Source organism: Hippopotamus amphibius, chromosome 8 (genome assembly GCF_030028045.1).
Source record: "Hippopotamus amphibius kiboko isolate mHipAmp2 chromosome 8, mHipAmp2.hap2, whole genome shotgun sequence".
Lineage (NCBI taxonomy): Eukaryota > Metazoa > Chordata > Mammalia > Artiodactyla > Hippopotamidae > Hippopotamus > Hippopotamus amphibius.
This window is the reverse complement of record NC_080193.1, coordinates 53,919,012-53,935,087: the sequence shown is the minus strand read 5'-3', so window position 1 is coordinate 53,935,087 and position 16,076 is coordinate 53,919,012. Positions and strand designations below refer to the sequence as shown.

The window sequence follows — 16,076 nt, the reverse complement described above, 5'->3', positions numbered from 1 at the left end:
TACTGTAACTTGTCATCCTGCTTGGCATTTAAAAAAAAAATTTTTTTTATATGCTTGTTGGAAGCCTCAAAAAATGGAATTGATCCAGGCTTCTTATAATCTCGTGGAGGCCCAGGAAACAGAACTGGTTGGTGACACACATTCCGAAGTCATCAGCAGCAAGTGAAGGGGATCGCCCAAGAGAGCTCCCTTATGGGAAAAGAGGGCTCTGAGACCAGAACATTTAAGGGACTCCCTAAAGAGGGGCCTACAAAGGAGGCTAACCAGGAATGGCCGAAGGGGAAAAACCAAGTGAAACGAAGGCCGGGACATATGGCCAAAGAGAGGGGAAGGAAAGTCAGGAGGATGCAAGCCAAGAGTGCGTTTGAGAGAGGAATTAATCAACAGCATCAAATATTCGCTTATTTTTCCCTGTCAGCACCAACCAGACTAATTCTGCTAACTCTCCTCTCCCCCCCCTCCCCCCGCCCCGGTACTGTTTACAGATAACTTTTGACTCTTCTACAGGGTCTTAACCGGTGGTTTACAGTTTACGGCCACCAATTAGATGGCTCAAGCAGGAGGTCTGAATCTTACTCATTTTCCTCTTCCATAAGACCTTACGCTTCCTGCTCAATTAATATCAGTGAAACGATTTGAAGAACATTTGAAAAACCACACACACACACCCCGCCCCCAGCCCCGAACAAAGATTTTATGTTTAAACTGGCTCCAGCAGCCAAATTCTCCCGGACGTGACCAACTGCGCAGGCGCAAAGGCAGAACGCCGGGCCTTCTCAGGTCTTTGCATTTGGCGCGAAAACTCCACTCTGTGGGCGGGGCTGAGGGAGAAGCCGCGCTCATTGGGCAGGTTTGGCGCGAAATCCCCAAGCTCCTGCGCCACGATTGGCTCCGGCCTTCTGACGAAGAGGCGGGGCAGAGGCGGCGCGCGCAGAGCGGCAGCGTACGGGGAGAAGCAACTCTCTGGAGCCGGCGAGCGTGGAGCCGGCGGCCCCTCGCCGTTAGGCAGCGATGGATCTCGCGGCTGCGGCGGAGCCGGGCGCCGGCAGCCAGCACCTGGACGTCCGCGACGAGGTGGCCGAGAAGTGCCAGAAACTGTTCCTCGACTTCTTGGAGGAGTAAGTCGGCGGGCGCCCCTCCCTCGCGGAACTGCCCCTCCCGTCCCTCCCGGCTTCCGGAGCTCGGGGGCGCTGTGGGCCCCGCGCGTGTTCGGGACCTGGGGGTCGCGAGCCTCGGAGAGTGGGCCGCGGGGAGGAGCCTGGGCCGGGCTGGGCTGGTTTCCGGGGGTGAAATCCAGCTGGAGCCCTTTCTCAAACTCCTGCCGTGCGCAGTGCCCTGGGCCGAGCGCCCTAGGCCCGTCGGTCAGTCCTCACAGCCTGGAAGGCTGGTGATCGCGTAGCTCCCGGTTCCCTGTGGGGACCCGGAGGCTGGGTGGGGATGAGTAACTCGCCCAGTTAGGCCGCACGTCCGCCGGGTCGGGTGGGAGGCCGAGCTGGCGTGTGAATCCTGGCGGGGGCCTGACTGGGGTCCACCGAGGGCCTGGCTGCCCTGGAGCCTGTGGAGATGCAAGTGCCGGAGTGAACCCCGTGGTTGACAGCTGCTCGGGCGAGGGGCCTCCCTGCTTACGGCGCTGGACGCACTCCCTCCATCTTTTCCTTTCCTTCCAAGCCCCCGAACCCCACATTTCTTTTTTTCTGTTGCCTTTTTAAGGCTCCAGGCATCTCAAACCCCCTCTCCCTGGCTTTCAGCCACTGCCACCAGCTACTTTTCTTAGATCGTGCAGATATATCACTGCTTTCCCTGAGTATGGATCCTACTGCCTCCAGGATGAAATAGAAGCACTTTGGAATGTCTTAGGAAATTCTTTTTTTTTTTTTTTTTTGTTAAGAGCTCAGTGTTTTTAAATTTGATCATTTCTTGCATTTGAAGTACTCCTCGATGACATCCTTGGCCATAGTCCTAAAAAAAGAAAATCGTATGTGATTTTACTAATATTTAGAAACTTTACTAAGCTCTTAGCACTAGTTATAGTGAAGCTTTTAAAAAATTAGCACGTCTTATGAAAATGCTTCCCATCATTAAAATTTTTTGTAATTATTCTCAGGGACCTTAATGACTTCCGTGTCTTCAAGGCTCATTGACATGACAGGAAATTCTGTGTGTGTGTGTGGTAAAAACTTTATACCATTTTAGCCTTTTTTTTTAAACGGTTTTTGGGTTTTTTTGGCCACGCCCTGTGGCATGCAGGACCCCAACCAGGGATTGAACCCACGCCCCCTGTATTGGGAGCGCAGTCTTAACCACTGGACTGCCAGGGAAGTCCCCATTTTAACCTTTTTTAAACATAGAGTTCACTGGCGTTAAGTACGTTTACCTTGTTATACAGCCATCACCAGCATCCATCTCCAGATGCTTTCCTTCCCAAACTGAAACTCTGCACCCACATTCTCCCCACCCTCCAGCACCTGGCAACCACCATTCTATTTTCTGCCTATGAATTTGACTACTCTAGGTGCCTCAGACTTGGAGTCATACAATATTTGTCCATTTGTGACCAGCTTACTTCACTTAGCATAGTGTCTGAGGTTTTCCACACTATAGCATGTGCCAGAATTTCCTTTTTAAGGGTGACTAGTATTTCATTGTATGTCTCTGCCACATTTCGTTTATCTCTTCATCTATCCATGGACATGTGGGTTGTTTCCACACTTTCACTATTGTGAATAATTCTGCTGTCTTAGGAAATTCTGATATAGTTAAAACCATAGTTTAATTTATATTTCCCTACTTTTGGCAATGTTTTTCTCTGCCTGACAACTATTCATCCTTCAAAGCCTAGCTAAAGATTCATACCTCATTTGTTAAACCCTATAAACCTTTCAGGCAGCACCAATCCTTTTTTCCCTTACGTTCCCAAGCTGCCATTTTCTATTATCTCTGGTAATATATCTACCTGCCGGCCATTTCATCTGAATATAAATCCCATCCTTAATCCCACCTAGCCACCACACCACATTACAAAAGTCCTCATTATGTTTGATTTTAACAAATGTAATTACCTTCACTTCCTTGCAGTTTGCCATGCAGCTAACTGCTGGGCACAATGATAAACAAGACAAATAATCCCTATATTTGTTGGGAAAAAATGTTAACTCCCTCTCAGAATACCAACTTTGATTTTCCATTGCTTTTGGAATAAAGTCCAAATTTTTCACAGCTGCTCTTTCCAGTTTGAGCTTCCACAGCCATTCTGTCATCATCCACACTCCTCCTATACCTTTCCTGACTTTGCCACATACTTGCAAACATCTGTAGCCAATCTATCCACCACTCATTTTTTTCTTTCAAATTTTAAGTCTTTCAAGGCTGAATTCCAGTGCTACCTTTTATTTTTATTTTTTTGGCACATGGGCTTAGTTGCTCCACGGCGTGTGGGATCTTCCTGGAGCTGGGATCAAACCCGTGACCTCTGCATTAGCAGACGGATTCTTAACCACTGCGCCACCTAGGAAGCCCAGTGCTACCTTTTATATGCATGAAATCTTTCTAGTTATTCCCATTAGGCAAAATTAGCTTACATTCCCCTGTCACATTTCTTTTACATCCTCCTTTTTTTCCTTTTTCCTTTTATTGTGGAAAGAACACTTAACATGAGGTCTACCCTCTTCACAAAATTTTAACTACCATGTCTTGTTGCACAGTAGATCTGTTAGATCTTACTGAAACTTTATGCCTGTAGTGCTTCCACATTTTCCTCGTCTTCCAACTGCCATTCCACTCTTTGATTCTATGAATTTGACTTTTTTTGGGGGGGCGCCCCCCCATGGCTTGTGGGATCTTAGTTCTCTGACCAGGGATCAAACCCAGGCCCACAGCAGTGAGAACGTGGAGTCCTAACCACTGGACTGCCAGGGAATTCCCAAATTTGACTATTTTAGATACCTCGTATAAGTAGAATCATGCAACTTTCTTTGTGTAATTGGCTTATTTCACTTAGCACCATGTCCTCAAGATTCATCCCTGTTGAGACACTGCAGAATGTCCTGTTTTAAGGTTGAATAATATTCCATTGTATGTGTATGCTACATTTTGTTTATTCATTTGTCACGGACATTTAGATGTCTTGTCCCTCTCTTTAGTAGAAACGTCTCCTATGAGAGTGTCAACCCTAGGAGAGGAGCAATGCTGTCATTTCCAGCTTATCTCTGGCATGGTGTTTTGCAGATAGATATTGTTCATTAAGTTTTTGTTTTTGTTAACTTTATTTATTTATTGGCTGTGTTGGGTCTTTATTGCTGCACACAGGCTTTCTCTAGTTGCAGAGAGCAGGGGCTACTCTTCGTTGTGGTGTACAGGCTTCTCATTGTGGTGGCTTCTCTTGTTGTGGAGCACAGGCTCTAGGCTCGCAGGCTTCAGTAGTTGTGGTGCATGGGGTCAATAGTTGTGGCTCGCAGGCTCAGTAATTACGGCACACAGGCTTAGTTTCTCCACGGCATGTGGGATCTTCCCAGACCAGGGCTCGAACCAGTGTCCCCTGTATTGGCAGGCAGATTCTTAACCACTGCACCACCAGGGAAGCCCTCATTAAGTATTTAGCAGAGTTAGAACATTCTGTGTTTGAAGGAGGAATTGATTTTTCCTCAAAACTGACTTGCATGGTTATGTTAAACGAACAAAAAGCAAATATGTTTGTATGATACTCTTTTAGAAAAAACATACCAGCTTCACTTTGTGTGTATGTATGTTTCCATTTTCCTGAGGTCTTGGGTGCTGAAGCACCTCATTTCTGTGTATTTATTTGTATCCTGTTTCTTAAATCAACAGCTAATCTGTCAGTTTTCCCTTTAGAAATTAAATCTTGGGATTTTAACCTAAATTTCTTGATTTAATATTTTCTAATCAACAGATGCTTTCTTTTATTGTTGGTATGTACAGTTAAGATTGGAAAACGTTAAATCAAGAAACTCAGGTTTAAAATTTAAGACCTAGTTTTCCTATGTTCCCAGTTTTGTGCAAAACATTTTACAGACATTCTCTCATTTAATCGTCACAGTTATCTTATGAGATAGGAAGATTTTCTAATTTTTTTATTATTATTTGCATAAAGGAGAGGGTAAGTAACTTGCCCCAAGTTATACAATTACTAAAATGGGCCTGTCTCACCCTAAAGCTGACCGTCTTTAACCAATATGCTAAATTATCACGCATTCAGATTCTTCTTTTTACTGCCTACTTCTTCAGTTTAATCTAACTTGCATGTATCTGCAGGTTCCAGAACAGCGATGGAGAAATTAAGTACTTGCAGTTAGCTGAGGAGTTAATTCGTCCTGAGAGAAACACGTTGGTTGTGAGTTTTGTGGACCTGGAGCAATTTAACCAGCAACTTTCCACCACCATTCAAGAGGAGTTTTATAGGTATGGTGTATTCATCTTTACTTTAAATAGACATGGAACCTGGGAAGCCAGCTCTTCTTGGAACAGAAATGTCCATTTGTGAGGCAAGAGGACAGCTGTCACAGAGGCCCTTTGATACAGCTAGTGGTCATTTTAGTGCTGCTGTGAACTAATTTAGGCCTTTGTGGGGTTGACTGTTTTTCATATGTGAATGTTGAAAACCTTTGCTTTCTATGTAGTTTTTCCAAGGCAATCAGTGCTATTGCTGTATCATTCATTTAATCCCCTCCCCCTCCCCATGTCATAAAATCCCTTGAAACATTTAAAAAAGCTGAATGGTATTTTTTTGGCAGAAATTAGACATTTGGCTTTTGTTTTGCTTTTAATTGCTATATGAAGCCAGAAACATCTTTCTACACAACTTTGTTTAAATAAAATCAGGTTAAGATAAATACTGTGGACAGTTATGAAAGATAAATGAAGACCCAGGAGTAAGGAGTCACAGTCCTGTTCTTCTGCCTGGTGGACTGGGAGATGGAGGATTTGTCTCAGTGTTTCTAGTCATATATGACTATCAAGAATGGTTGGAGGGATGAGCAGCAGAGTTTATTGTGAAAGTATGTAGCAGGAAAAGTTGTACTGACAAGTGAGAGGGAGGTAGAAAATCAGGGCTGGTGGTAGAAACATCTATGCCCATGCCTCATGCACAGACCATGCCGCAGTTCTGTCTCCTAAAAGTAGCTGGTTTTTCAGAGGACTTCCAGATCCTACCGCTTCAACCAAGCAGCCGCAGCTCTTTGAAACTTAAATCAAGGGGACATGCACACTTCCATCTAACCAGTCTAGTGAAATGTTTCTGCCAACTTGCTCTCACATCAGTACATCTTCCCTGCCCTTATTCATTTCCTATCAATCAAGAATTAAACCTGAAAGAAAATGACACCAAATGGGTGGCTGCCTTGCTAGGTAGTATACTGCCCAGGTGGTTCAGGTAGTCATCTTGGACAGAGGATTGACCTGCAGTGTGCATGCTAAATGATTATTTCATAATAATAGGTATTCAGGAACAACATTTTATCTTTGGTGTGTCTACTGTCTGAGATGTATTTGTGATGAAATAGGATAGGATTGAAGAGGCTCTAAACCTAGACCAGATCATAGAAGTGTTCTGCAGAGTTAAATTCTAAAGCTTGGTTGTAACAAGATGAAATTCCTTAGTTTCAGCTGTTGGGAAACATAAAAGGGGAAGGAGCCCTAGGTAAGCCTCTTGATGTTGTCAGTTGATTTTCTTTTTGTTTGCTTTTCAGAGTTTACCCTTACCTGTGTCGGGCCTTGAAAACCTTTGTCAAAGACCGTAAAGAGATCCCTCTTGCCAAGGATTTTTATGTTGCATTCCAAGACCTGCCTACCAGACACAAGTAAGAAACCCATCTTTGAAAGAAAAAGAATTCTGCAAATAGTATCGGCATCACTTAATTGTCAGAAAGCTCAGAAGGTTGTAGTCTTAGGTCTATAAAGAGTTATACCCAGTTATCCAGAAGGTTTAGTTTTGGAAAATATATATTTCCAGGGAAATGGGATGGGAAGTAAATTAAGTGAAGCAATTTCTGGGAATTATATTATTTTAGGACATCTTTTAAGAGATGTTGAGGTGAAAAATTAGTTCAGTGAGAAAACATGAAAACTGAGAGTAGTCACAAAAATTAATGAATTGTCAAGAGCTTAAATAAGCATAGCTTTTAAACTGTTTTCCTCTTTAGCAGTTATTTAAAGAATAAATTTATTGGGAGATGTTGAAGTGATATTTTGAAAACTTAAACTACTAAAATTACGTGTAAAATTACCAAGTTATTTAATATAAAATGGGTTTGTGAAATAGTGTTTTCTAAACCTTCAAGTTCAGAAAAAAAATTTTTCCCAATAATAATTTTTCCCAGTGATAACTTTACTATGAAAATGCTTATTTAGAAATGTAGGTAAGAAAAAAAATTGCATATAAAAAAAATGGGATCATTCTGTTTTATAATTGTAATTGTATTTCTTTCATGTCCTTTACTTAGTTTTTCTTATTTATTCATTTATGTATTTTGTTTTGGATACATGTACATTGTACTTCGCAAATGGGCATGTTGACTAAATCAATCTTGCAGGAGAGTCCAGAGAATACCTTGTCTCATTTTCTTGTCGTTGTTTTGAGCATAAATTATCATTGAATATCCTCTCAGTAAAAGTGAAAACTTTTAGTTTGAAATGAATATTTACTAATGCAGTATGTGTCTTTAAACAGAATTCGAGAACTCAACTCATCCAGAATTGGTTTGCTCACTCGCATCAGTGGACAGGTGGTACGGACTCACCCTGTTCACCCAGAGCTTATTAGTGGAACTTTCCTGTGCTTGGACTGTCAGACAGTGATCAAGGATGTAGAACAGCAGTTCAAATACACACAGCCAAATATCTGCCGAAATCCAGTTTGTGCCAACAGAAGGAGATTCCTGCTGGATACGAATAAATCGAGATTTGTTGATTTTCAAAAGGTATTAACTTCTCTTTAGGTCGTATTCAGCCTATGCTAGTAATGCACTTCTAGGCACTTGTAATTATTATTGTAAGCTTACTTAGGCAATGTTAAACTCAGTTTTCGTGTAAGTCAAGGATTATCAAATATGACTACAGATTTAAGGTAAAAATTTGTAATGCAAATTTCAATTATCAGTATATAGATGTGTTTTAACCTTTAATAATTTGGATCGGAAGCTCCTTCGGACAAATAAAACGTATTTGTCAAACAATAAGCAGTAACCATTATTATTACTACTGTTGTTATTATAAGCTAGAGTTAAGAAAACTTTTGAAGAAGTAGAGACTTGTTGATGTAAGACTTAGAGTTGGTGGTTTGGAAGGAGGAAGGCCTGAGTAAAAGAGCAGGTGAAAATGGACATGCTTGTCAGTAGCAATGAGGGTTATCATGATTAAAGTAGAGGAACCAAGGACTTCTCTGGTGATACAATAGTTAAGAATTCGCCTGCCAATGCGGAGGACACAGGTTTGAGCCCTGGTCCGGGAAGATCCCATATGCTGTGGAGCAGGTAAGCCTGTGCACCACAACTGCCGAGCCTGTGTGCCACAACTACTAAAGCCCACACACCTAGAGCCTGTGCTCTGCAACAAGAGAAGCCACTGCAATGAGGAGCCCGTGCACTGCAATGAAGAGTAACCCCTGCTCGCTGCAACTAGTGAAAGCCCACACAGCAACGAAGACCCAATGCAGCCAATTAATTAATTAATTAAAATTAAAGTAGAGGAACCAAATTGGATATCATCTGAGAGTTGATTTGGTATGCGGCATGGAAGTTCTCAGAGCCTTAAATCTCAGATTGAGAAGCTTGGCTCTATCTTAATAAGCAAGAGGGATACGTTTTCAGAGGATGTGAATTTTCCTTTGTTAAAGGACGATTAATGAGCCAACTGTGTGTAGTATTTAACAAGAGACTGATAGGCAGTTGTAGTTAACTGGGCAAGAGTTGGATGATAGCGGTAGGAATGAAGGGGCTAAATCTCTTCAGGACTTAGTAACTCTGGGATATACAAAGAGGAAAGAAAAGTTGCAGCAGCTCAAGCACTAAGAGAATGAGTACCGGACTAAAATAAATAATTAATATTAAATTCAGTTTTTAGTCTTCACTTAGTTATCTTGTATTATTCTGCTTCTTGATTTATATATAAGAAGCATGTACTCTACCAACAACTTTGCATAAGAGATGCTTTATATTTGATAAAGAACGTAATATAACAACCAAATATAAAATATAAATTTCGGTTGAGTCTTGGTTTGGGGGAAAAGAAAAACAGCTGTAATAGAGGGTGTTCTTCACAACTGGGGAAATTTGAAGATGGACTAGATGATAGACGATATTGTCGAATTAAATATGTAAATCCCTTGCTGTGATCAATGGTATTGTAGTTACATAGGAGATTGTCTTTATTCTTAGGAGATGAGTGCTAAAATATTTAGGGGTGAAGTATCTTGACTTTTGCAACTTCTTTCAAATAATACAGTAAAAATATGTGTGTCTTAAGTAATGTTAACAGTTGTGTTGAGGTGGAGGGTATAAAGTGAAATTTTTCATAAAATTTCCCTGACAATTTAGTGGAAGATGGAACAGAGAACTATAGATATTTAAAGTCAATTGAACAAAAAGGAAAAAATACATGTATTATTTAATGAGAGGAAAAGTGAAGTTGAAGTTTTTAAATAGATGTAATCTCTTACCAAATTGAAAGGAGTTTCTGGTAGAGAATTTTTAAGATGAAAGTTGGCACATGTCAGAAGTGTGCGAACTAGTAGGATAATTTAGGATAGGTCAGTATTTGACATTTAATTTAGATTGCATGGCATTTGAAAGAGATCTCATTATTGGCCATTTATTTGTCTTTGTTATAGGTTCGTATTCAAGAGACTCAAGCTGAGCTTCCTCGAGGAAGTATCCCCCGCAGTTTAGAAGTGATCTTGAGGGCTGAAGCTGTGGAGTCAGCTCAAGCTGGTGACAAATGTGACTTTACAGGGACGCTGATTGTTGTGCCTGACGTGTCTAAGCTTAGCATACCAGGTGAGTAATCTGTGGCTCACATTCAACAAATTCTCAGTTATCTGAACTGCAGAGTATCTAGCTTCTTGCATCTTCCTTGTCTTATTTTTGGCTGCCAGTCAGAGGGTGAGCAAGGAACTGTGATGAGAATAAAGACAAATTGGTTTTGCTACAAAAGGTACTGTTCTGAAAAATTTCAAAGCCTAAATGAAATTTTTGGATTTATAGGTTTCATTTATCTGAGCAGTTTTGATTCTCAGCACCTTCAGTATTTGAACTGTGAAACAACCTATCATTCAATGTTTCAGGAGCACGTGCAGAAACTAATTCCCGTGTCAGTGGTGTTGATGGATATGAGACAGAAGGCATTCGAGGACTCCGGGCCCTTGGTGTTAGGGACCTTTCATACAGGCTGGTCTTTCTTGCCTGCTGTGTTGCACCAACCAACCCAAGGGTGAGTCTTAGTAGCATGGCAGAGTTTAAGAAAGATGTCCCCTGAGGCTGCCGCAAACTCAATGTTAATGACAGGGAGTTGGGTTGAGATTTGTTCTTTAGTTTTAAAGCCAGATTTTTTAGTGTCTGTCTTCCCAACCTTGTCTTACTTGTTTTCCTACATGAGAGCTGAGTGCTTTAAGAGCATTGGTACTATTATTATTCATCGTGGTTTTTCTGGTTTTACCTTTTGTTTTTAATTGTTACAGTTCCTCTGTCATGCTCCTTGAGAAAATACAAGTAGAAAAATTGAGTAATCTAGGAAGTACAGTAAATTGCTCTTTCTGAGAGTGATTGACCCCTGGTATTACAGTTGTTTAGAATTTGATTTTGTTTCCAGGTTGGGAAAACAGTGAGGAAAAGTCTGGAAAATGAGGGGTGAACATAATATTCTGTTTCTTCATTTTCATCTTCATATCAGTGATTAACATTTTACTGTGGTTCATCTCTTGAGCATCTAGATTCATTTAGATGGCAATACAAAACAATGGTGGTGGCTTTTTCTGTTATTTTTAAATCACTAGACAGATGACAAGCTCTTTGGTATTCTTGATTAACTTAGGCCATCCTGATTAGGAGATTTAAAAAAAAAAAAACAAAAAACCTTTACAGTCAACAGATTCTGAAGTTGACCTCCCAGGCTATCTTTTGTTTGTGGTGATGTTTCTTCTATTTCACATTATTTTGAGTATTTCTGTACTACTGTTTTTTTCCTTTCTCTTCTACACCTCAGTTCGGAGGAAAAGAGCTCCGAGATGAGGAACAGACAGCTGAGAGCATTAAGAACCAAATGACTGTGAAGGAGTGGGAGAAAGTGTTTGAAATGAGTCAAGACAAAAATCTATATCACAATCTTTGTACAAGCCTGTTCCCTACTATACATGGTAAGTATTTGTGGCATAAACTTGAAATCAAAATAATGATTATAAAACAGCAACATGTGACTTCTTAAAACACACAAATCAGATCATGAAAGTTTTTTAGTAGCTTTAAAAGGGATTTTAAAAAGTCATTTATAAAAAGACAGATATACGATTCCACTTAAAATGAGGTACTTAGAATAGGTAAATTCATAGAGACAGAATATAGAAAGAGGTTACCTGGTGGGGAGGGAAATAGGGAATTGTTTAATGGATAGAGTTTCTGTTTGGGATGATAAAATTTCTAGAAAAGATAGTGAATGTACTTAATTCCACTGAACAACTTAAAAGTGGTTGAAATGGTTAATTTTGTGTATATTTTACTACAGTTTTTTTTTTTTAAAGAAAAAAAGGTCATTTAGTCTTCTTTTTCTGGCTTTAAAAGGACAGAACTGCACTTAAGTATATTCAATATGCCAGATTAGTATCCTGATCTTGTTTTTCTTTTTAGTTTTTGCAATGGAGAGAGATTTCATGCTGTTTTTTGGTTATATGTACTATTCCTGGACCTTGTGGTTTCTTTCACAGCTCTTGGTTACTAGCTGCTCACGGTCATTAAATCCTCTTGTGTATGGAGGATATGACTAAATTTTCAGGCCTCATGCTTTACCTTTGCTTTTTTTTTTCGTTCTTCCATATTCAGTTGGAGTTATGGCAAGAATTCATAAGATTATGGGTATTTCTCTTAGGTATATATTTTTAATCATTGAAGATTAACCTTTTTTCTACTTAAATATTTGGTTGGTGAAATTGAACTGAAAACCTTTATGTTAATAATCCTTTGTGGGTTTTAGAGTCCTTTATAATGAGTAGGTGTCAGATTTTATGCTGCTCCATTCCCCCATAAATTAATCTACTGCTACATAACAAATTATCCAAAAACTTAATGGCTTAAAATAACAAACAGTATCTCATACAATCTATATGTCAGGAATTTGAGAGAAATTTAGCTAGGTGGTTCTGGCTCAGTCTTTGATGAGTTTGTAGCCAAGATGTCAGCTGGGGCTGCAGTCATCTAAAGGCTTGATTTCTGCTGGAGGATCCACTTACAAGGGAGTGGAGCTCACTCACTGCTTATCTGTTGGTGATAGTTGGTAGCTGGAACCCTCAATTCCTTGCCACATGAGTCTCTTCCATTGGGCTGCTTCAGTGTCCTCACAAGACAGCAGCTCGCTTCCTCCAATGCAATCCTAGAGAGCAGAGGAAGGAGGAAGAAAAATGCTTCTCAGGGTTGGAAGGAGTCTCGGGAGCAAGGGGATATGGGGATGTATGTGTAAATACAGCTGATTCACTTTGTTGTACAGCAGTTGTACAGTTTACAACAGTGTAAAGCCATTATACTCCAATGAAGAGCTTTAAAAAAAAGAGAAAAATGCTTCTCAGTACCTAGTGTCAGAAGTTACACACCTTCACTTCCACCATATGCTGTTTGTGGGAAGCAAGTTACTAAGCACAGCCACATTGAAGGAGAGGAGAATTAAGCTCCCTCTAGAAATGAGGATTATCAAATAATTTCTGGACTATTTTAAAACTACCATACGTCCAACACATTTGTTTCATATAGGTTATGAGTCAGAGAAATTTTGTTTTTGGAACAGATTTTTGATTTTCTGCTTTTAAGGAGTGGTTTGTGTAGATGTGCCTAGCACTCTGTTGATGGAATTCACAGAAAGTCATAATAATTAAAACAGAAAAGTGTTTCTTCTGGTATCACATTTCTAAAAATCTGGTGGTATCTTTTTTTTTTAACTGTGCATTTCCTTCTTATGTTGCATTTATAAACAGTTCTTAGAAGCAGCTGTAAATCCTTAGAAGCAGCTGTAAATCGCATTCAGCATCTTATCTAATCCATATCAGTTCAGTTAGCTTGTATTTATTTATTTACTTGTTGTTAAATATTTATTTATTAGATTGTACTAGGTCTTAGTTGAGGCTTGAGGGCTCCTTAGTTGTGGTTTGAGGGCTCCTTAGTTGTGGCATGCGAACTCTTAGCCATGGCATGCATGTGGGATCTAGCTCCCTGAGCAGAGACCAAACCCAGGCCCCCTGCGTTGGGAGCATGGTGTTTTAACCACTGCGCCACCAGGGAAGTCCCTAGCTTGTATTTATATTCAGCATGGATCACTGTTCCTAATACAAAAGAAGTAAGTCATGGACCATTTCCTCAAACTCTTGATAGAACTTTAAGACCTGCTGTTAGAAAGAACTAGCAAATGTGGTAGACTGTAGTGGGCCTAGTCTATTTATGGGGAGAGATATTTGAGAACTATGACATAGGGAAAGGCTTTGTGTAGGAAGTGGGACTTATGGACAAGGAGAGGCTCTTAGAATGGTGAGCATTGGCATCTGTGATTAGGTGAAGACATTAGTACAGTGACTAAGTGACTTTATGTTCACGGGACAAGAACCAAGATAAGAAATCAGATATTTTTACTCTAGTCTTAGCTTTGCTTCAGCTGTCTCTGCTCTTTTGGTTGGTAAATATGCCTTTGTAGTTTCCTGTGAAATTGTTTAGCCTCATGTTGAAAAATACCTTGGGTTTTCATTTCAGGCAATGATGAAGTAAAACGGGGTGTCTTGCTGATGCTCTTTGGTGGTGTTCCAAAAACAACAGGGGAAGGGACCTCTCTTCGAGGGGACATAAATGTTTGCATTGTTGGTGACCCAAGTACAGCTAAGAGCCAGTTTCTCAAGTAAGTGTTTGCCTGACATAGTACAGCAGAGAAAACAATATGCATAGTTCCAGGCTTTCTTTGCTACCAAGAATGCAGTCATTGTGCCCTTACCAGAGCAGGAGTATAAATTATGACTGTTGAATGTATAACTCTTAGGTTAAGTACACCTTAATTTGTTAAGTAGAGTGTAACAGCATTTTACGACTTTTTGGAATAGGGAAGAATTGTCTGTAATTCCAGTCCCACATAGAGTTCTTTTAATCTTTGTATAGAAGTCTTTGAATATATGAGTATATATTTCATGGTTGTAAGTCTCAGCACGCATATTTTTAACTTTAATTTACCCTAAATATTTTTCCATGTTTCTTTATTGTCACAATTGTTGTTTTTTGTTGGTATATTGTAACTTACAAAATCATTCCCCCAGCCTGATATTAGACAATTCAACAGAGTAATTCATTTTAATGATCAAATACAGTGAACATCATAATGTATATGTTTTTGTTTTATTATTTTCCTTTGGGTAAATTCCTAGGCATAGGATTGCCGAGATTAAGAATACAAACATCTTTAAGGTTCTTAAACAGGACACTCTTTGCAAAGACAGTACGATAAAAGATGAGATGTTTTATGCTAAACTTATCAAAAGGAGTACTACTTTAGCAATTTTTGCTTATTTTTAGAAGCTGTAATAAGTACTTGCTTACTTTCAAACCTTTAAGAAACTCAGGGGTCAAGATAATAGCAACCAGTTTTTGAGCACCAGCTGTGTTCTTGGTGAAGTGTGTGTGTGTGTGTGTGTGTGTGTGTGTGTGTGTGTGTGTGTGTGTGTGTGTGTGTGTGTGTGTGTGTGTGTGTGTGCTGTCTTATCTTACCAGCATCCAGACAGGCATGTAATATTATTCTCTTTTTTTAGAGAGGCAAACAAAACTTCTCTGATCCTCAGTAACTCATCTGACTTCTTAGAGCTGACAAGTGACTCTAAGCCATGAATATTAGAACTCAGCATTTGACTGCAAAGCATGTGCTTGTAGTACTATGTCAAGCTGCCTTTATTTGTTTGGGAAGTTATTAACATGGCAGTGTTCTAGAACCTAAAACATTTTTAGTTAAGTCTTAGATCCATGAACATGGGATATCTTTCCATTTATTTAGATCTTATTTAATTACTTTTACTAATGTTTTGTAATTTTCAGAGTATAAGCTTGCACTGCTTTTATTAAATGTATGCCAAAGTATTTTATTATTTTTGATGCTATTGTAGGTGGAACTGTTCTTTTTAGTTTCATTTTTGGGTTCATTACAAGTCTGTAGAAATACAATTAATGATATTTTCTCTCACAACATTCCAGGAACTGATTTATTAGTGCTGTTTTAGTGGATTCTGTAAGATTTTCTGTCAACAAGATCGTGTTAACTGCAAATGATGATAGTTGTTTCTTTCAAATCTGGGTGCCTTTTACTTTTTCTTGCCTAGTTGCCCTGGCTGAACCTTTCAGTATAATGTGGAATAGAAATGGCAAGAGCAGACCCCCAAGTCTTGTTCCTGCACTTTGGGAGAAAGCATTCAGCCTTTTACCATTAAGATGTTAGTTGTGGGTTTTCATAGATACCCTTTACCAGGTTGAGGGAAAGTGTCTTCTATTCTAGTTAGTTGAGTTTTTATCGTGAAAGTGTGTTAGGTTTTTTTCACATGCTTTTTCTGCATCCATTAGGATGGGTCTTATCCTTTTTTAATATGGCATATTATTGATTCATAGATGTTAAACCTGCCCTGCCTTTTTGGAATAAATCTCACATCGAGTTTTGTTTTTGGTTTTTTTGTTGTTGTTCATTTGTTTTGTTTTTTTAAGTGCAAGGTCTTTTTTTTTTTTTTTTTTTTTTTGCTGTGTGCGGGCTCTCTTTTAGTTGCAGCAAGCGGGGGCTACTCTTAGTTGTGGTGTGTGGGCTCCTCATTGCCATGGCTTCTCTTGTTGCAGAGCACAGGCTCTAGGTGCGTGGGCTTC

General features: G+C 39.8%; 1 protein-coding gene across 3 annotated transcripts in view; it reads left to right on the top strand.

Moving 5' to 3' along the window:
• The first annotated feature begins 925 nt into the window (after positions 1–925).
• The window catches only part of MCM6 (minichromosome maintenance complex component 6), a 38,359-nt gene continuing 23,208 nt past the window's right edge, over positions 926–16,076 (top strand). For all 3 annotated transcript variants that reach the window (XM_057745763.1, XM_057745762.1, XM_057745764.1), the window contains exons 1-8: positions 926–1,118; positions 5,269–5,415; positions 6,702–6,812; positions 7,682–7,931; positions 9,839–10,004; positions 10,292–10,437; positions 11,209–11,359; positions 13,947–14,088. In XM_057745763.1, the coding sequence (XP_057601746.1) occupies positions 1,012–1,118; positions 5,269–5,415; positions 6,702–6,812; positions 7,682–7,931; positions 9,839–10,004; positions 10,292–10,437; positions 11,209–11,359; positions 13,947–14,088 (1,220 nt within the window). In that variant the 5' untranslated portion in view covers positions 926–1,011. The remainder of the gene's footprint in view (positions 1,119–5,268; positions 5,416–6,701; positions 6,813–7,681; positions 7,932–9,838; positions 10,005–10,291; positions 10,438–11,208; positions 11,360–13,946; positions 14,089–16,076) is intronic.